This window comes from Petromyzon marinus, chromosome 65 (assembly GCF_048934315.1).
Source record: "Petromyzon marinus isolate PM22_M1 ecotype Great Lakes invasive population chromosome 65, UKy_Petmar_22M1.pri1.0, whole genome shotgun sequence".
Classification (NCBI taxonomy): domain Eukaryota; kingdom Metazoa; phylum Chordata; class Hyperoartia; order Petromyzontiformes; family Petromyzontidae; genus Petromyzon; species Petromyzon marinus.
Window position 1 is genome coordinate 4530606 of NC_133731.1, and position 21376 is coordinate 4551981.

The 21376-nt window shown below is 53.5% G+C and overlaps 1 protein-coding gene across 1 annotated transcript in view; it reads right to left on the reverse strand.

Moving 5' to 3' along the window:
* Nucleotides 1-21376, reverse strand: part of LOC116956416 (kinesin-like protein KIF18A) — a 144521-nt gene that overhangs the window by 113843 nt on the left and 9302 nt on the right. The window contains exons 3-5 of the mRNA XM_076054261.1: nt 15747-15969; nt 13596-13753; nt 11215-11319 (exon numbers count right to left, since the gene is read on the reverse strand). Of these exons, the coding sequence (XP_075910376.1) occupies nt 11215-11319; nt 13596-13753; nt 15747-15969 (486 nt within the window). The remainder of the gene's footprint in view (nt 1-11214; nt 11320-13595; nt 13754-15746; nt 15970-21376) is intronic.

Genomic DNA, 21376 nt, shown 5'->3' on the forward strand with positions numbered 1-21376 from the left:
TGTCAGAGAGGCGCTGCGCGAGGCGCCCGGAGGTTCCAGGTTCGATTCCCTCCCCCCCACCACCTTGGTTAGACGCTGCGAGCGGGCGCACCGACCGCGCGGCACCGCCAGCGATCACGTGATGTCGTTCGCCAAAAAATTGTTGGGGGGGGGGGGTGTTTTGTCACGGTGGCTAGGAGATGTTCACTACCTCGCCTGGTATACAGGTGGTCGTGGTTTCGATCCAGACCCCGATGCCTGCTGTGCAATTGGGAGTTTTGCGTGTCTCTCTCTCCGCCGCTGTGGGATGCCACGGTGGCCAGGAGATGTTAACAACCTCGCCTGGTATACAGGAGGTCCGTGCGTTCAATCCCCACCCTTGATGCCTGCATGTTTGGAGTTGGCGGTGCCTCTCTCTCCCCGCGGTCGCGTGGATTTTTCTCCGGGTCCTACCGGTTTTCACCCATCCACATTCATCGTCGACGTCACCACGCGTTTAAGAGTCTTCCGCTGCCGCTCTAAATGCCCACGTGATGATGGTCGGCCGCCACTTCGTTGAGCTGTCATTTGTGATGTGCAGGGTCGCTTCTGAAAAATAGCTCGATGTGGCTCAGTGTGGGGGGGGGCCTTACCCGGTAAAATAAAAACAAAAAATTGTTCCTACGTGTCAAATTCATCCGCAAATTACACATGGCAACATTGCCCTGCACCCACCCCCCCCCCCCACATCCCCACCCACCCACCGCGACTGTGACGACAGCGCCGACCGCGGCGTCTCTGCGGTGCCCTCCGCGTATCGGCAATGCCGTGAAACGCCAAGAGGACGGGAACGGCTTCACGATTCTGAGGACTCTCGCGAGATTATGTTTGTTCTCTTTCAATCAATCCACTGCAGGATGAGGGGGGCCTTCCTCCCCAGCATCCCTGGGGGTGATGGGGGGGGGGGGGTTATTCGACCGTACTCCACCGCACCCATCGGTGAAGGCACGGGGAGCACAGGGCGAATGGGAACGTACAAGTACGGCACAACGGATTTGTCTGCACTCTGCGTACTACCAAATGCATCACAGCCCCCCACAGCAGACTGCATTGTAGTCAACCGATCCCCACGCTATCCTAGACAGGGCAGCGGGCATATTGTGGGTTATACAGCCTCGGCATACAGCGTAATATCCCACTCAACTAGTAATAATAATAACTCAGGATTCAAGCATTGAACACACATCGCCTCCGCATAAGCCTTGCAATAAGCCTCACACATCGCCAAAAGCACACTCGTATTAATAATTAGGGGTGTACCGATGCGTGGATTGATTCAAATCCAAATTCAATTCCCGACGCTCGCAATATAGCCGTCAGATCAAAGCGAGTCAAAAAAAAAAAGAGCCGACTGCTGTCCATTTCTATACCTAGCCATGTCACGGGTTCACACGCTTGACCCCAGTAGCCACCGGAGGCCCCGCTACACATTCACCAGAGAGCGAGAAAGGGAGTTGAATCCTCACCCGAGCCGCGGCCGCGAAACGTGACGATCCGTCAGATCACGGGGGGGGAGAGGGCATCAATGGCTGGCGTTCTACTCGGGCATCTTGCTCACGGCGAACTCCACGTTCGGGAGCTAAATGCCGATTTATGTCAAGGTCTGCTCGCTGCGAGGGGGCATAATTCTACGGAGCAGAGCGTCCGGTGCGACCGATGCTCCGGCACTCACTCGCTCGGCGGAGGTGCCAGTTGCTTCCTCGTCACGCTTCCTTTGCTACTACCATGGTTGCCGTTTCCATTCACTTAACTGGATCCCTTCACCCGTAATTAAGGAGTCGGTCCTACCAGAATAACTGCCCCAGCTCACCCACGCTATGTTCAACCACCACTATACCACAGGTCACAACTCACCCACCCACCCACTCACTCACTCACCCACCCACTCACTCACCCACCCATCCACTCACTCACCCACCCACCCACCCACTCACTGACCCACTCATTCACCCACCCACCCACCCACTCACCCACCCACCCACACCCCCACCACCACACCTCCACGCTGCAGGTCACAACTCACCCACTCACCAACCCACCCACCCACCCACTCACTCACCCACCCACCCACTCACTCACCCACCCACCCACTCACCCCACCCACTCACCCACTCACTGACCCACTCATTCACCCACCCACCCACCCACTCACCCACCCACCCACACCCCCACCACCACACCTCCACGCTGCAGGTCACAACTCACTCACTCACCCACCCACTCACCCACCCACCCACTCACCCACCCACCCACACACCCATTCAAGCACCCACACACCCACTCACCCACCCACACACCCACCCACAACTCATCCCCACCACCACGCTGCAGGTCACAACTCACCCACCCACCCACTCACCCACCCACCCACCCATTCACCCACTCACCAACCCACAACACCACCACGCTGCAGGTCACAACTCACCCACCCACCCACTCACCCACCCACTCACTCACCCACTCACTCACCCACTCACCAACCCACCCACTCACCCACCCACTCACCTACTCACCCACCCACCAAACCACCCACTCACTCACCCACCCACTCACTCACTCACCCACTCACCAACCCACCCACTCACCAACCCACCCACTCACCAACCCACCCACCCACTCACCCAACCACCCACTCACCCACCCACTCATCCACTCACCCACTGACCTACTCACTCACTCACCCACCCACTCACCCACTGACCTAATCACTCATCCACTCATCCACTCACCCACCCACCCACCCGCTCACCCACTGACCTACTCACTCACCCACCCACCCACTGACCTACTCACCCCACTCGACCCACCCCCCACTCACCCACTGACCTACTCTCTACACTGCAGGTCACCACACTTGGCTTTCTGCTCCGCAATTCCCACCAACCATTTCTTCAGAGCAAGCTCTTATAATCAGCCTTCTCAATTCAAAATATGTAATAACTCTCGTCTGTTATAACTTCAATCAAGATGTTTGCACTTACCACTATTTATCTCCTCCCAAGGGCCATGCCATTGTCAAATTTCCTATGAGGCATGGAGCTAATTTGACAAAAAAATCCACATTTCTATGATGGGAGGGAGTCCATCCCCACAAGGCGACCGCTGCTGACGTCCACGAAAAAAAAAGCGGTCCTCTATTTTATCGACCCCGGGAGGGATGATGGGCCGAGCAGACCCTCCAAAGCAGGATTCGAACCGAGGATCCTTCCAATTGCAAGCCGCTCTCTCTGCCGCTGAAGCCACCTGGCCAGGGAGCTTGTTCAGAAACGAGAAAATCCTTCATGATTATCCAGTCATTATTATTATTCGTCATTATTATTCGCCAGAATTATCCGTCATTATTATTATCCATCATTTCATCTGTCATTATTGTTATCCATCAGTATTATCCGTCATTATTATCAGTCATTATTATCCGTCAGTCATTATTTTTATCCGTCATTATTTTTATCCATCGGTATTATCCGTCATTATTATAAGTCATTATTATCAGCCATTATTATCTGTCAGTCATTATTTTTATCCATCTCATTATTTTTATCCATCAGTATTATAAGTCATTATTACAAGTCATTATTATCCGTCAGTCATTATTATCCGTCAGTCATTATTTTTATCCGTCATTATTTCTATCCGTCAGTATTAACCGCACAATCCGTCATTATTATTACTATTAAATCCGCCATTATTATTCTCACCACTACGCGGTGAACGTGAAGCCCCACTGAAAGTTTTCTGCAGTGAGATTTTGCGGCGTCGCTCACTGCACAAAGGGAGACCCGGGGGGGGGGGGGGGGGGGGGACAGCTGACAATTCACGACGGCTTTTACCTGCAATGCCGCTAGTGTGCACGACAATTGTACATTCTGGTTAACGTGCAGGCGTGAATGTACGCCACCTTTGCACAAACCCGCGCGCAGGTTACACACACTCGCACGCTGATACACGCACACACACACACACACACGTAAAATATCTACACGGCTCAATGCCCAAGAGCTCAGACCTTAAAGCCGAACAAGCCGGCACAATATTACTTCTCAAGCAATTCCCCCCCGCCGCCGCCGCCGCCGCCGCCGCCGCCGGCATTGATATCGTATTCTTTGATTGTAACGCCGTGCTTACACACACACACACACACAAACGCGCGCGAAGCGGGGGAGACTCGAGAGAGCCAGACGTGGGCTGCTTTCATTAAAGAGACGCGCCGTGGAAAGCCGACGAGCACAGCCCCACGCGGCCATCGCCCCAAATCCCTTTGAATTAAATTCTAACGGCAGCGCGGTGAGCAGAACGCCGATGTCAGCCCCGCGTCGAGCCGCCCGCCCGCCCGACACAGCGCCGGCGATTTCACGTTCGTTTGCCGCGGCGGCGCCGCGATGCCAATTCTGAGCCCGCCGCCAGGCCCTGGTGCCGTGCCGCCCCGGCTTTGATCGACGCGGCGGCGGCAGAGGCTGGCAAGACTCCTGGCGGCGCGGGCACGAACCCTCGCAACGCTCGCTCGCACGCACGCACGCTCGCACGCACGCATGCACGCACAAACGCTCGCACGAAGGCTTAGGACGGCGAGCGCCAGCCGCCCTCCTGGGACCACACACACACACACAGAGGCGCACGTACCTCACTGCGTGCCGACCCCTTTGACAACTACCCCCTCCCACCCCGCCCCCACAGACGACCTGCTCTGATGGGCAGCCAGCTGTCAGACACGACACTCGGATCGCCTGCAGTACAGGCAGTCAGCTGTTGGTCCTCATCATCACGCTCCCGTAGCTATTACTACGGTTAACTATTCCCCCGTGAGCTTCACTCATCGATTCCTCCAACCAACCAGGTTGAGGACTCAGTCGAACAGACGGACCCCCGTGTCCTCGCATCCACGCGGTGTTTAATCACCACACTTGCAGGTCACTCACCCACTCGCCCACCCACCCACTCACCACAATGCAGGTCACAGCAATACACCCACTCACCCACCCACTCACTCACCACAATGCAGGTCACAGCAACACGCTCGCTTACCCACCCACTCGCTCATCCCCCCACCCACCCACCACACTGCACGTCACAGCAATACACCCACTCACCCACCCACCACACTGCAGGTCACGGCAACGCACTCATCCACCCACTGACCCATCCACTCACCACACCGCAGGTCACCACACTTTCTGCTTATGCCCTCGCATCGCTCCACCGCTCCCATCGTCTCTCTCCCTCCCCCCCCCGCGCCAAGCCTCAATAACCCCCATAAATAAATAAAAATCTATAATACGCGCAACACTTTTCATCCGTTACATCTTTGACAGTGCCGTTTGTTGCTGGCCACTTGACATTTTGGACCCTTGGGGGGGGGGAGGGGGGGGGGTGCTGGCGCGCTCAGAAAATGTGTAAAAAATAAATGAATATGGTGCCCTCTTGCCGGTCGGTCCACCCTCGTGGTCAACCGTCAAGGCAATCCGCCCGGCCACCCACGGCGCAACACTGCGCGGAGAGCTCAACCTCATGGCACAAGCAGGGATCTTCCCAGAAGCCTTAATCTCTGACATCGGCAAGAGACATTACCCACAACCACCACCACCCCCGCCCACCCGCCACGTGATATTTCAATTTCCAGGCCATATTACAATTTTCATTCGAAAATTACGTCCACTTTTCATTATTTCATTTCAGATAAATTGTACGCATTTTTTCCTTCTCCTCCCACCACTTTGAAGCTTTGCTTCCCCAGATTTAATTTCCCGTTCATTAAGTTTAACATTCTTAGATATTTTTTTTTCTTTTTCAGAAATACTTCCACAGCGCCTGCATCAGGCTACAAATCCACACATTCCTCCGGAGAGCATAGCGGCATCCACGTTCGAGAATCCACATTCTAGGGGGCCTCAAACCAATTCCGTTTTTTGACGAAACCCAGATCGCTCTGAGTTTGCGGTCCTCCGTCGGCTCGAATCGTCTGAGCTAGTCACAACGGAGCCGCTCTCTTTGTTAGTTATAGCTTCAGTCTCAAACGGAACGTCACTTTTTTTTCCAAAGGATGTTCCCTCTCGGTTCACTTTAAACAACTCCTGCCCGCCCGCCCGAACCCTTGCTTGCTCGCCCGCCGAGCTGACATATTTGTTCCTTCTGCTGCAGTGAACCGAGCGAGCGTGCGAACATGCGAGCCAGAGAGCCAGCGTGCGAGTCCGTGAGCCAGCAAGCCAGAGCCAGCGGCCGTGCAAGTCGACGAGCCAGCGAGCCAGACGGCCGTGCAAGTCGACGAGCCAGCGAGCCAGAGGGCCAGCGAGCGCGCGAGTCGACTAATCTACGAGCGTGCCGGCGACGTCGTCAAGGGCGGAGTCTCCCTCGCCGCCACGCACGGCGGCGCTAACACGCGGGACGCGCACACTCCGCCGAGCTCGCTAACGAGGCCGTGCTCTTAACCCATTCACAAGCAGTCCCCCGAGGACCCGGGATTAAATTAAGCGCCAACACGGCAGGATTTGCACTCTCATTTCTTCCCCCCCCCCTCCCCCCCTCCGCCAGTCGTCACCCACCTCCCGCACTGACAGCTGCCGCCCTACAAATGACAAAATGTGGGTCACTGTATTTATCGCGGACGGCGGACGGGCGGGGGGGGGGGGGGGGGAGACACAAGACGCCGGTTAAACAGCGGCATCCACCCCCGGAGCGTTGCGTCGCGAGCGAGCGAGGCCAAGGGCCCGGCCGCCGACGTCCGCAAGGGAAGTGCGACGGCAAACGAGCTCGCGTGCCGGAGCTCGACAACACAGAACAGGGGCGCTTGAGGCCCGCCCGCCCGCCCCGACTCGTGGCCGTTGTCGGTTTTGCCGCGCGGGCCGGGAGGGGGTTAAGCCTCCAGCCGCCTGGGTCGATGGCTCGTGACGCACCACCCCGGCGTCGGAGGGCTCGCCATGACGCAAAAAACCTCCGATCGCGCCGCCCCGCACATGAAAGGCTGACCTCTGCTGTCCGCATCTGGCGAGCTCATTACACGCCGAGCGGGAAAGCGGCGGGAGCGGGTGCCAGGGTGCGCGCGCGGTGGTGGTGGTGGTGGTGGTGGGTGGGGGGGAGAGGGTGGGGGCGGCGGGCGGGCGGGGGAGGGGAGGGGCTAGCAATCAAAACAACAGCAACTCCGCCCACGGAGCAGGTTTTCATCTCGAACGCGGCAGACACGAGCGTCCCAACCGGCCCCCGCCACGAGCCCGAAACGAGAAAGTTGTCTTTCCCCCGGAGCGCTGCGACCGCTCGCGGTACGTGCGGCACGGCGGAGCGGCGCGGCGGAGCGGCACGGCGGAGCGGCGCGGCGGAGCGGCGCGGCGGAGCGGCGCGGCGGAGCGGCGCGGCGGAGCGGCACGGCGGAGCGGCACGGCGGAGCGGCACGGCGGAGCGGCACGGCGGAGCGGCACGGCGGAGCGGCACGGCGGAGCGGCACGGCGGAGCGGCACGGCGGAGCGGCACGGCGGAGCGGCGCGGCGGAGCGGCGCGGCGCGCTGCCGGATTTGCGAGGCCGGGCCCACGGTTTTCCTGCCACTTAGCTTGTGCGCAACCGGTCCGGGGTGAGGCCTGCAACCGCTAAAGGAAGGTGGGGCGCGGTGAAGGCGATATCTGAACCGGTCCTGGGGCTTCCCCGTCCGCCCTTCACGGGCACGCGCCGACCTGTGCGGTTAGATATAACCAAACGCTGCCCCCCCCCCACCCCCCGCCCCCCCCCCAACGCCGCCCCCTGTGACCGACGTGGCAAGAGGAAGAGAAACTTCGTCCGGCAGTGGACTGACGGAGGGCTGCGGGTGCATTCGAAAAATCAGCGGCGTGCGCCGCCCGCGCGAAATAACGGTCCTTCGCCAACTCGCAAATGCAAGCCGAGTCTCTGCGCTCACGATCCCGCGCTTCGAGCGTTGGGGAAAGAAAAAAAAACATTTGAGACTCGTGCTAAATTACTGAGCGCAAAGGTGCAGCGGGCGGGCGCGCGCGTATCCCACCGGAGGGACGAAATGAATAGAAGCAGCACTCGAGGGAGGGAGGGGAGGGGAGGGAGGGAGGGAGGGAAGGGAGAGAGGGGAGGGGAGGGGAGGGAGGGAGTCGGAGGGCTGACGACGTAAATTCGTCGCGTGCTTACAGAACACGGAGACGCACGTGCGAGTGAAGACGCGTGGAGCGTGCTGTGATGTTAATTCGAAGCATGGTTATAGCGTCCGAAGGCACAGGGTGAAGGGGCGAAAAGGTCGCGGCTCGTGGACTCCGAGCCAAGCTGGCCGCCGGTGGCCTGAGATTTCCGGCCGCGGCCGACGGACGGCCGAGCCAGTCCTGCCCACCAACCCCCACCCCCCCCCTCCCACCCGCCACTTCGCCATCCCGGCACTGACCAACGTGGTGAAGTATGGTCAAAAAAGGAAAGTGGACAGGGCCAAAACTCGCGGGGGAAGCCTGCACCCGGCTGACCCAAGGGCTGTACTTTACATGACACAACACGGCCGGGGAGGGGGGGGTGGAATGCGTGTTCCTATTTCTCGGATTGACAATCCGAGTTTAAAAAAAAAAATTCGAGAATCAGGACTTGGGAAGAGAAATCCCGGACGCACCCCGACAAAAACACTGCTTCGGATCGATCCTGCAGCAGGAGATGACGTCATCGGTGACGTCCTATTAGTGACTTCCTATTAGTGGAACGTCCCCTCCAGTTTTAGGATCGATCCGAAAACCAGTTTGTTTTTTTCCCCCCCCAGAAGCGCGTCCGAAAAAAGCGAAGCGTCCGAGTCCATCTCCTGCCAAAAACGGCGGGCGTCACGTGGACGTCAGCGTCGCCGTCGCGCCGAGGAATTAAAAAAACAAAATTTTGCTCGTTAAATTAAAGCATTTCTTCTCTTCTCACGTTAAAACATTTCTTACCTGGAACATCCACCCCCCTGGTTTTGCCCGGACGTCTGGGTTTGCGAGCGTCTTAAAATGAATCCGACCGAGAAGAGGGGGGGGGCGCGGTTCCACAACATCTGTCATCGGGAACAGTTCAACGCTTGCGCCCAAATCTCATGAACAACCACCAAACCAGCCCAGCCCAGCCCGCCCGCCCGCCCGCACCAAACTATACCGAATGTCTGAGCATCTCAAGAAGCTGTCCGCGGTTTTAGGCGCTTGGCTGCTGCAGTTCGCAGGGAGGCGGGCGGGCGGGCGGGCGGGAAAGGTCAACAACCCTCGCGGGGAGAGAGAGAAAACGACAGCGGCGGCAGCACCGGCCGCTTCTCCCAAGCGGCTCGCTCGGAAAACCGAGACGCGGGAACGGGATTCATTTTTTACGTACGCGTCTGTGTGTGCGCGTGTGTGCGCGTGTGCGCGCGTGTGTACAGGAGACTCTCGGTAATCTGCGCTAATTGACGGGGAGGACGGCCGCGCGGATAATACACGATCGCGGGTAATCCAAATATATCCATTTTCCGCGGATCTCTATGCCAAAAAAACACGAATGCAAGTGGTTCTTAACGACGGTTCGGTCTTTAAGCGAGTACTGAAGGCTTAATGCGTTCCGATAGCATCCGAAGTTACCCTTTTTCACCAGATGAAGGTACTTTATCATATTCAAACAATGGATATTAATACATAAAGACACTAACATCATAATAATAAACAGGTAATATTAAAAGAAACATGGTTAATGGATGCATTAATTAACATTTACTGGACCTACAACAGCCCGTCATTAACAGGGGAATGGTCGGTAAGCGAATACATTGGGCTCTATGGAGGCACTACACTATAGACTACTATACACTACACTATACACTACACTATACACTACTATACACTATACACTACTATACACTACACTATACACTACACTATACACTACATACACTACACACTAAACTACTATACACTACACTATACACACAACTACTATGCACTACACTATACACTACTATACTATAGACTACACTATACACTACACTATTATACTAAAGACTACACTTAACACTACACTACTATACACTACTATACTATAGACTACACTATACACTACTATACTATACACTACACACTACACTATACAATAGACTACACTATACACTACTATACTATAGACTACACTATATACTATACAATACACACTACACTATACACTACACTATACACGAAACTACTATACACTACACTATACACTACTATACTATAGACTACACTATACACTACACTATACACTACTATACTATAGACTACACAATACACTACACTATACAATAGACTACACTATACACTACTATACTATAGACTACACTATACACTACTATACTATAGACTACACTATACACTACACTATACACTATTATACTATAGACTACACTATACACGACTATACTATAGACTACACTATACACTATTATACTATAGACTACACTATACACAAATATACTACAGACCACACATTGTACTCTATGGAGGCCCGTCATTAAGCGATTAGACGGTAACAGGGGTGGTCGTTAAGAGGGGTTCAACTTCACGCTACTATACACGACACTTGTATACACTTTTCACTACTATACACTATTCACTACGCGCTACACTACACACTACTATACATTACCGATCAACGCACGCGCGCAGCGATAACACTTCACTGCTCCCGTTCCTGCAGACGACTCGGCCCACCAAGTGGCCAGCGGCAGAGCCACGCCAGTCAACATCAACCAAGCTCCGCCCCGCCGCTCTATGGACATTGCAACCACTGTACTGCAGAGGCGGCCGCAGCAGCACTGGAGCGACCACATTCGCCGGACGTGTTTTGGAAGGGTGTTGGGGGGGGGGGAGGGCTTACTCACAACTTCACCTTCCTCTGCACATCATAGTTCATAGTTAGTTCGTAGTTTCATTTCTTTTGGTATAGCCCTGTGAGCCATTCGGCTCTTGAATCGGGTGCAACCGCAACAGACAAAAGGGGGTGGGCGGCAAACCTGAGGCTCGACATCGACTTAACTTTTTTTAAATTTCAATCTGCACGGCACAAGCCGGGGCAAAACCTTTATGTCTCGCGCGATTACCGGAGGGGGGGGGGGGGGGGCGGGGGGGGGGGGGGGGTGGGTGGGAGGAGGGGCGGGGGGGGGGTAGGAGGGGGGAGGGGAGGAAACTTCCCCTCCCCCACCCTCCCCGGTTTGTAACGGCCGCAAACCTGCACACCAGTGCCGTGGGCGCGGGGCTGGGGTTCGTCACCTGGTGCAGCGTGAGATTCTTGACGGTCACGCCCTTCTGGGGGTCCTCGTGCACGGCCAGGGGCCCCGACGGGATCAGCAGGTCTCGGATCTGCTCGTTGTAGACCTGGGGAGGGAGAGGCGGGGGGGGGGGGATGGGGGGGGGGGAACGTGCGTCGGTCACAACGGCCGCGGCACCGTCGCTCAACGTTCGCATGGGCTAGATGTCGACTACCTCGCCTGGTACGCAAGAGGCCGTGGGTTCGATCTCGACCCTGGCGACGCCTGCTGTATATTTGGAGTATGCGTGTCTCTCTCATCATCATCACCACGGTGGCTAGGAGATTTTAACGACCTCGCCTGGTACGCAAGAGGTCGTGGGTTCGATCTCGACCCTGGCGACGCCTGCTGTATATTCAGAGTCTGCGTCTGTATCTCTCTCTCAACACCACGGTGGCTAGGAGATGTTAACGACCTGGCCTGGTACGCAAAAGGTCGTGGGTTCGATCTCGACCCTGACGACGCCTGCTGGATATTCAGAGTCTGCGTCTGTATCTCTCTCTCAACACCACGGTGGCTAGATGTTAACTACCTCGCGCGGTACGCAAGAGGTCGTGGATTCGTTCCCAACTCTGATGCCTGCTGCATATTTGGAGTTTGCATGTTCGGCCTGTGGTCGTGTGCATCTTTTAGCTACCATTTGTGATAGCCAGGTAGCTTCTAAAAAAAGAGCTCCCTACATAGCTCAGTGGGGCCTTGCTTGGCAAAGTAAAAAAAATAGTTTTGAGTATTTTAATTAACTTGTCCGCGTAGACCCTACCTGCAATTTAGGTCATAATAAGTTATTAAATTATTCAACATTGCTACATTATAATTACATTCACACGCAATTAACACCCGAGACGCTTTGTTCACACTTCACAGCTTTATAACGACCAAGTAAATAATGAATCATTACCTATTACGACTCTGCTTGTTTACCCAGGAAAGCCTCACTGAGTCTCGTGACTGTATTTTCTTTCAGAAGGGTCATTCCAAGTTTTCCCAGCGGAGGGGGGGAAGGGTGGCGATGATTGCTGAGCACGGTCGGTCATCGATAATTATCCGGCGCTGCGCAATTATCCGTGCTGCTTCCAACATTATCCGGCAGTCCCGGGCCGATCCGGCAAAACCAGCAAATCCGCTCCAAAGGCTGTTACCCAGTCCGGCGATGGACACCGCGTAGCGTTACAAAAACAAAAGTAGCGATCCTTAATATCAGTGTTAAATATTACATAGGTTACATACAACTTACTCACAACATATAAACTCTACTACGTACTACATACAACTTACTACGTACAAATCCTACATATAACTTGGTTTCAGTGTTAAATATTACAAATGGTACATTCCACACTACATACATACACGTTAAATAATGAAAATGCTGCACATATATACATCACCCCATGGAGTCTCTTCGAGATTGGAGTGGTAAGTACGGTACAGTAAATACGGTAACTTTTTAAAGCCGGATATTTTTTATGTATTTGCATGTTCATGTATGCCCATGAACAAATTTAAAACACAAAAAAACATAACCACATCTAAAAAAAACATTAATATTGATAGACACATGGATGAACGGTCAATAAATAGAGCATAAAATAAACATTATCACGTTAGGCTAAGAAAAGCTTGCAGGCCGGTTGCTCTCAAAACGCCCATAAAAGGGACGGCTCGCTGATTGGCTGAGGTCTGCTTCTAATTCTGGATTTGAAGCTTTCGTGACAGCAAGGATTCATATTCTTTGATTTTATTCGGTAAAGTTATTTTGTTTTAATTTACCTACGTGACTTTACCGAATAAAACCAAAGAACATGTCTGCTGCCAAGTCCACTTAGGAGCGCTCCGATTGGCCGAAAATTGTCGGGTCGGCGTGAAATCGTTAAACATGATCGTTAATCGAACATCTACCCATAATGCAAGTTTTGTTGGGTTAAATCGCGTGAATGTAAATGTGTCGTGAAACCCGCAAACCACCCGACACAGCCAATTAGTAAGGTTTGTCACGTAAGCAGAACATGCAAATTCGTTGCGAGTACGGCACACCGGTGTGTTGGGGAGCAAATTCACAACATGTACACAATCTTGAGTACGACGTTTCGCCAGTACGTGTTAAACTGACGAACATTTATCATTAACAGAAACAATGGGAGGCGGATCGCCAATCTAACTATCGCGAATTGATCGCATCGGAAACCGAGGGGCCGCTGTGCACGCTTACGTGAACATACATAGTATAAACGGTCGATTTGCATCCTGAGGGTCGCGTGCAGCGAGAGCGCGTGGGAGACAAGAGAGCAAGCAGCGGGCGGGCGGGCGGGCGACAAGGCGTCCGACGGCACAACAACAACGCACCTCGAGGTAGGAGATGGCCACGTCGCAGCGCTTTTCGTCCCGGACGTCGTTGATGTGCCGGTAGAGGCTCACCATGGTGTGGAACATCACGCCCGGGTTGCCCGGCGCTCCCAGCATCGTGTGAGTCTTGCCCGAGCCCGTCGCTCCGTAGGCAAACACTTGTGGCGCAAAACCAAAAGAGAAAATGAACACGAAGGCCGCCTCCGTCCTCTCGAGTCGCGCCCGCCACGGTGCCAACGGGCGCCGCGTGCATTCGAGTCGCCGCTGCCGCAGCGATATTCTTAGTTGCCATCGTTGTTGCGAAGGACCGGGAGACGCTAGGGGCAGTGGTTCTTAACCTGGGGCGCATCACACACACGCGGGCACCCCCTGGGGGTGCGGGCGCGTGTGAGATGCCTTTTCCGGGGGTGGCCAGATATTTTTAAGCACGGGCACATACGTACAACTACTTTGTTTCAAGCAAACCCTGTGTAGTTATTAACGTTACATTTTTTTTTTTTACACGATTGTGAACCAAAGTGTGTGGCGAGGCCGCTAGTAACAACTTGACTTCAAAATGTAGATGAAGGCGACACCACTGGTTCTTCACGTTCTGCAGACGTAGATGCCACCACAGCCATCTGTTGCGCGGCGGTTGAACTTACGACTATCGGTTCTAACGGGCAACGGGACACAGAGATAGGTTTGTTTGTGTCTCTGAAAGTTGGAAAGTCAAATGTTCATAACTAGAGGAGTCTTTGTATTGCCATAAGACTTCCAATAGTTATTTTGCAACCAAAATGTGGTGACCTTGACCGCAAGATAACATGGCAAGAAAAACGAAATCCAGCAGGGCTATTTGTGGTCTCTCCAGAGATATTATCCATAACATACATCAAAATAATTAACACAACCAACCTTGATAAGTTTTGGCATAATTGGTGAATGGCCGGCTACTTCCGACACACTTTACTTAGAATACAGATAGGGAGCAAAGCTCAATGAATGTGGCCGACCTTGATCATCAATTGTTGACCTTTGATGGTAGGTATGGGATTAGATATGAAAGAAGTTTCTAGACGCTTTCGGAGGACTGCTGCCTGTAACAGCCACCAGGGAGAGCTGTCTGTTGCACCTGGCAAAAAATCTAACGGTGATGGTACCTCTTCTTTAGTTCTTTCGGTAAAGTCACGTAGAATGAGAATAAAATAATAAAATAAAATAACACAATAAAATTCTCACAACGTTTCGGCCACAACGCAAGCGGCCTTCCTCAGGTGAAAGGAACAGACCTGTCGGGATGACAGAGCTCTGTCGTCCCGACAGGTATTGAAGCTCTGTCGTCCCGACAGGTCTGTTCCTTTCACCTGAGGAAGGCCGCTTGCGTTGTGGCCGAAACGTCGTGAGAATGTTATTGTGTTATTTTATTTAATTATTTTATTCTCATTCTACGTGACTTTACCGAAAGAACCAAAGAAGATGAATCCTTGCAGTCACAAAAGCTTTAAATCGAAAAAGTGATGACACCCTTCCGCTTCTGGCACAGACCAAGGGTCCAAACACAGATTCACATCGGACCCACAGGGTAACATAGGACCCAGAGACTTGCATACAACACATAAAACTCGCGCGTACGGTGCTAAAGAAGTTCAACATACACAGTTACATAGGACCCAGAGACTGACACAGGAGCTACAGACCCAAAGGACGCATAGATGCACAAACAAAAGACAAAGATCCCCCGTGTAGCCTGTCGCAGACTGTTGGGGCGGACGCCGTCAGCGAGCACCTGTGAAAGCCGGCACGGCACACGAGGGGGTGGGCGGCCAACGCCACGCCCGTCCGCCTTTGTCTCCCCAGTGGCGATGTTTACACACTCATTTCAGGCCGAGTCGATCGAGGGGAGGCCCAGGTAATCGTCACCGGTGTCGGACCGCGAGCGGAAAACCTAACTCGGGCCGCCAGGTCCGTTGCGCAAGCGCGCTGACCTGCGACCCTACCGCTCGAGAACACGCAGACCCACACACATGACCCACACAAAGACAAAGACCGCTCCCCACACACACACACACGCGCGTACACAGTGCCCACGGACTAACACCGAGCCCGTATTGTTATAAACTAGAACCCCCCCCCGCAACGTGTGAGGACGCGCTGCGTGTCCCCCGTTACCCGTGCAGTTGAAGCCGTTGAGCGTGCCCTCGACGAGCGAGCGCGTGGAGCCCTCAAACACCTCCTGCTGCGTCGCCGTGTCGTCGAACACGCGGTCAAACACAAAGCGCAGGTCCTTGGGCTTGCGCGCCAGCATGTTGCGCTGCCGCAGCTGCCGCCCCTGTAGGAAGCTGGGCTCCGCCTGCTCCTTGGGGTCCAGCACCAGCATCTGCTCGTCCACCACCTGCGCAACGGAGGGCGCGAGGATCGGGGGGGGGGGGGGCAAGTTGACCCGCGTCGGTCGAAACCCCCGAAGCAGCAATCGGAACGTAAAGCTAGCTAGCGCCGCGCGTTTCCAGCGAGGATTGCCACCGTGGCGATTTCTCACGATACGAAACGAGCCAAAAATCGTGACGCGGCGATCATTGCGATATTTGATTCCCCAACCTTGGCATTTGCATCGTGCTCAGGTGGACTTCGCGCGCGAAGTTCACCCAAAAGTTCTTCAAGCCGCAGTTCGCCCCAACTTAACCCCCACCCACGAGTCTTTGCAATCAGCGCCACGTACAATGCTTGAAACGCACATACCGCAAAGCCTCCCCCCCCTCCCCCCCCAATTAAATAGTTAAACAATCAATGTGGCATCACCCACCGTGACTGCCAACCGTTGACAACGCAGAGACGATAGCGGCTTTACGGTCGGCCGGGCGGCTCAGAGGTCAGAGCGCCGCTAATCCAGCGCCGCTGAGATCAGCATGTCCTTTTGTTCTAGCCCGCCCGTCATTAAAAAAAAACTGGGTTCTCAAGCGCAACGGAGTCGATGGTCTCAACCCGGTCGGCAATAACTGTGCAAAAAAACACGCGACTATGAATTCGGGGGAGCGCAGAGTGGGTGGTGGAGGGAAGGAATCGACCGCAATTGGCTCAATTCTAAGTCTGATAATCAAAAATTGGCATTTCAATGCAAATCTTAATATTAATTTAGTAGAATTTAGGAGGTTTCAGGCAACGTAAAAAAAAACACGCACGTATACTAATCAAATTACCAAACAACAAAATTGTCTGCGAATGCCTACGAGCTGAACCTCAAGAGCGGAGCGCGTGGGAAGGTGTGAACGTCTGTGAAGATTACCCGAGATAATTTCGGTGCTATAAACGCCCGAACGATGGGCCACTTTGTCACGCAGGTCATTTGCGGCCAGGTTCGCTCCTGAACAATTAATTAAAACCTCAGCGGGCTTTGCCTGGTAGGGGGTGAGGGTGGTTCAGTCTTTATTTGTTTCGACGACTCGTTCACCCCTCTTGTACTTCGCACCCCTATCGTGCCTTTTGGCACCGGCTTGTTGTCGTTGTTGTTGTTGTCGTGCCGTTCTCACCCCGTGCACCGTCTGGACATCTGCGACAAGGGACTTCAGAAGCTGCTGGGGATTCCTCCAGGTTTTAGATAACGATCCCCGGCGGGAATTTCAAGGGACACTCGGAGGGCGCTTCCGGGGGAGAGGGACGCTCTCCGCACTCCGCTGTTGGCGCGCGGGCCGCGCTGCATGACCGAGGCGGGGGTCATGCGCCTCCGGGAGACTCCCCAGCCAATTTCAACGTCCCGCGGCGTGCCCGCAAGGACGGGCCCCAATAAGCCGTGAGAGGGCTCCGTCTCGTGCGGCGTCCCGCGTCGGTGCAGACAGCCATTGCACGGCACGGGAGAGAACCCCTGTTGACGGGCACCCCTTAACGACGGCCCTCCATATAGCCCAATGTGTAGTGTGCAGCGTAGTGTGTAGTAGTGTGGTCGACAGCGTCGAGCACAGTCGTGTACAGTTGTGTAGAGTAGAACCCCTCTTAACGACCACCCCTGTTAACTACTAATCGCCTGACCACGAGCCTCCAATAGAGCCCAATGTATATTCTTGGTTCTTTCGGTAAAGTCACGTAGAAGGGAAACAGTAAAATGATTAAAATATTAAAACAATAAAATCCTCACGACGTTTCGACTGCAACACAAGCAATCATCATCAGGACGTCACGGCGAAACGTCGTGATAATTTTATTGCTTCATATTTTTATCATTTCATTGTTTCCCTTCTACGTGACTTTACCGAAAGAACCAAGAACATGAATCCCTGCAGTCACGAAAGCTTTAAATCAAAATTTAGAGCCCAACGTGTTCGCTAAACGACCATTCCCCCTGTAAACAACGGGGGTTACACAACGAGCACAAGCAATCGGAACGAATTAAGCCTCTAACATGCATCACCCACACACGACCAAGTCGCGGAACCGATCACCGTCGTTAAAAGGAATCGGGGGTCCCACTGTACAGACCTCGGCAACCATCACAACGCACGCGGGTCGCGATACCAACGGCAAGCATCGGGCACGCGCGGGTTACACGCGACGGCCGCATGGAACCGGTCGAAATCGTAACCAAAGAAATCCACGCATTCCCGTCTCGTTCTTTTGCAAGTTTTTCTTTTTTCCCTCCGGGCTGCGCCCGTGACGTCCTGAGGCCCGCGATGACGAGGGGGGCGGTGATCGCAGCGCGGGCGCACGGCTCGAGCCTCCGCCACTCACAAAGCACATTTGTGAACGCGCGACTCTTGCCAACCCCAGGGGTGGTGAATGACTCCGAACACAAAAATCCCCCGACGTCACCGGCGGCTGCATCCCAAGCAGTGTGAGCAACGTGGGTTACTTTCCTCTCGCGCGGCTACTGGCGTCTATCCTTCCAAGTTGGGTGGGCCCGTGTCATCGCTCTCTCGCGCCCGTGCTGCCCCTTGTAACAATATTGCTCCCTACAATAAAAAAAAAATTTCCAGGATAGCCTCGCACCGGGAATCGTCCCTTTCAGGGGGAAAACAAACAAAAAAAGCAAACGCTTGGATAACTCCCGACTGCGGTGCTTTTTTGTAGTTGTTGTATTAATCGCTGAACAAACAACGAATGATTGCTTGTAAATTTCTTGTAAATCATTCGTTGTGGGCATGTCCTCTACTGACGAACGAGCTAGGTTCCAGAGGTCTGTTCGGAAGTCGATTTGTTCCTAAGTTCAACTTAACTCCTCCTGTCGATTCCAAACACGTTGTATGGCGTGTAAAACGAAATACGGAGAATGGCTTTTAAAGTTGTATTATCTCCTGTAGGTGTCACTGGTTCATCACGTTCTACAGATGTAGATGCCACTGGTTCTGAAGATGCCACTGGTTCTTCACATTCTGCAGGTGTAGATGCCACTGGTTTTTTATGTTCTGCAGATGTGGATGCCACTGGTTCTTCACGTTCTGCAGATGTAGATGCCACTGGTTCTTCATGTTCTGCAGATGTAGATGCCACTGGTTCTTCATGTTCTGCAGATGTAGATGCCACTGGTTTTTTATGTTCTGCAGATGTGGATACCACTGGTTCTTCACGTTCTACAGATGGAGATGTCACTGGTTCTTCATGTTCTGCAGATGTAGATGCCACCGATTCTTCATGTTCTGCAGATGTAGATGCCACTGATTCTTCACGTTCTGCAGATGTAGATGCCACTGGTTCTTCATGGTCTGCAGATGTAGATGCCACTGGTTCTTCGTGTTCTGCAGATGTAGATGCCGGACAGTGGCCTACAAGAGCAAATTGTATCCTCACGGGGATAGTCATCGACTTACGAACAATGTCACCATTCATGCACGCCAATAGGTGCACAGAGTACTCGACTTACGAACACATGGTCGCCTGCGCCCTCACTGGTCAGTCCTCGACTTGCGGACAGCACACATCACTCGTTTCGGGGCAGGCGGTCCTCTACTTACAAACACACGGCTGTCCATACATTGGGCAACGCGGGGCAGTCCTCGACTTACGAACACACGACTGCATGCGCTGCACCACATCAGTGCAGACAGTCATCGACTTACCAACACACGCTGCTCATTGGAGGTTGGTGAAGGGGTGGGTGGGGGGGGGTGACGGGGGAGTCTCATGATTGATTCAGAGACGTCACTCGCCGCCGACATTAGCCGTGACCGGGGAATCGAACTCGGGCTGCCGGGGTTTCGCGGCGCAGTGTGCGCCGACTGTGCCGACTGTGCCGACAGGCCCGCTTGCTCCGGCGCACCCCCGCCAGCGGTTTTCTTTTCAAGTGCGGAGGGGCGGGCGGCCAACACTGGGCCGAGACGTGCCCGGTTACACCGATTAGGTTTCCGTGAAATTGGGTCAAGTTTCTTGCTCGTTTTGTTTGCAATCGCCGCCGACCGGGCGACCGGGTTGAGGCCCTCAACTCCGCTGCACTTGAGAACCCAGCTTTTTTTAATGACGGGGGGGGGGGGGGGGGGCGAGCACAGGGGACATGCTGATCTCAGCGGCGCTCTGACCTCTGAGCCGCCCGGCCGACCGTAAAGCCGCTATCGCCTTGTGCAGACACACAGCCGAGTCTCGCGTTGTCCATGGCTAGTCGGCAGACACGGGGGGGGGGGGGGGGGTGCTGCTGCGTAACGATACAAAATGTATACAGTAAAACCTTGGATTGCGAGTGACTTGGGTCTGCGAGTGTTTTGCAAGACGAGCAAACATTTTAAATGAATATTAATTTGATAAACGAGCGAGGGTCTTGCAATACGAGCAGCGTACGTGTAGACGCTTTGTACTCCCGAGCGTCACGTGATCGCGACTGGTACACGAGTGCTTTGGATTACAAACACGTTTCCGGTACGAATTATGCTCGCAATCCAAGGTTTTACTGTACGTATATACTCTTCGCCACTACAACACCCTCGCGATGGATCTATAGTCACTGTGACTAAATCACACAGAATGTGTCCGGTCTTGTCGCGCGTCAAAAAGACAAGTAAAGCCTGAGCCTGGTCCGTACTTTACAGCTAGATATGAGAATCCATTGTTGCATTGGGGCTGGCTAGTACTTGGATAGGATAGGTTCAATACAAATCGATTCAGGAATCCATTGCTTTAATGCCATCTCTTGGCCTTCTCACAGGGCAGCTTTGCATCATCACATATCCCCCAGTAGTCTCCGCGCTCCAAGTACCGTATTGTCCCGCATATAGCCCGCATACGCATATACCCCGCAAAAATAGCGTTTTGTGTAAAACAAATTTCAGATAGCCCGCACCTCCATATACCCCGCATGCATTCATATCTTTAACGTCGTTACCGCAGCTTAATTCCATCATATTAATGAGAAGTTTACATTTGTAATACATTCCACTATCAATTGTTAACATTAAAATCATAACGTGCACAGAGAAAACAAACTAACCGGAATAGAGTGAACTTAAAACAGTAAATAAGTAACAGAAGTAAATGTCCAATAAATAAGTGACACCTAACTGGTAGATAAGTGAGTACAGTTTTAGCACTGGTAGATTGCGCACTGCGCAGACAATAGCGGCACTACTGTAACGCCGTTGCCTCCCCCCAACCTCTCTCTCCCCGCAGCTCTCCCGTCGCCGGTAAACAAAGTGCGCCCACTTCAAACACTGTCTTGTCGTTTCATTGTACAAACAATTCGAATCATTTAAAACGTGATAACGTGTGCAATTTTAGTGTGAGTGGTTTATTCAGCAGTGCTTAAGTCAAAGGTAAGTGTTGCATAGTGGATAGTCCTACCATGAAAAAATTAAACGAGTTATGACATGTCACACGTGTAAAATATTTTT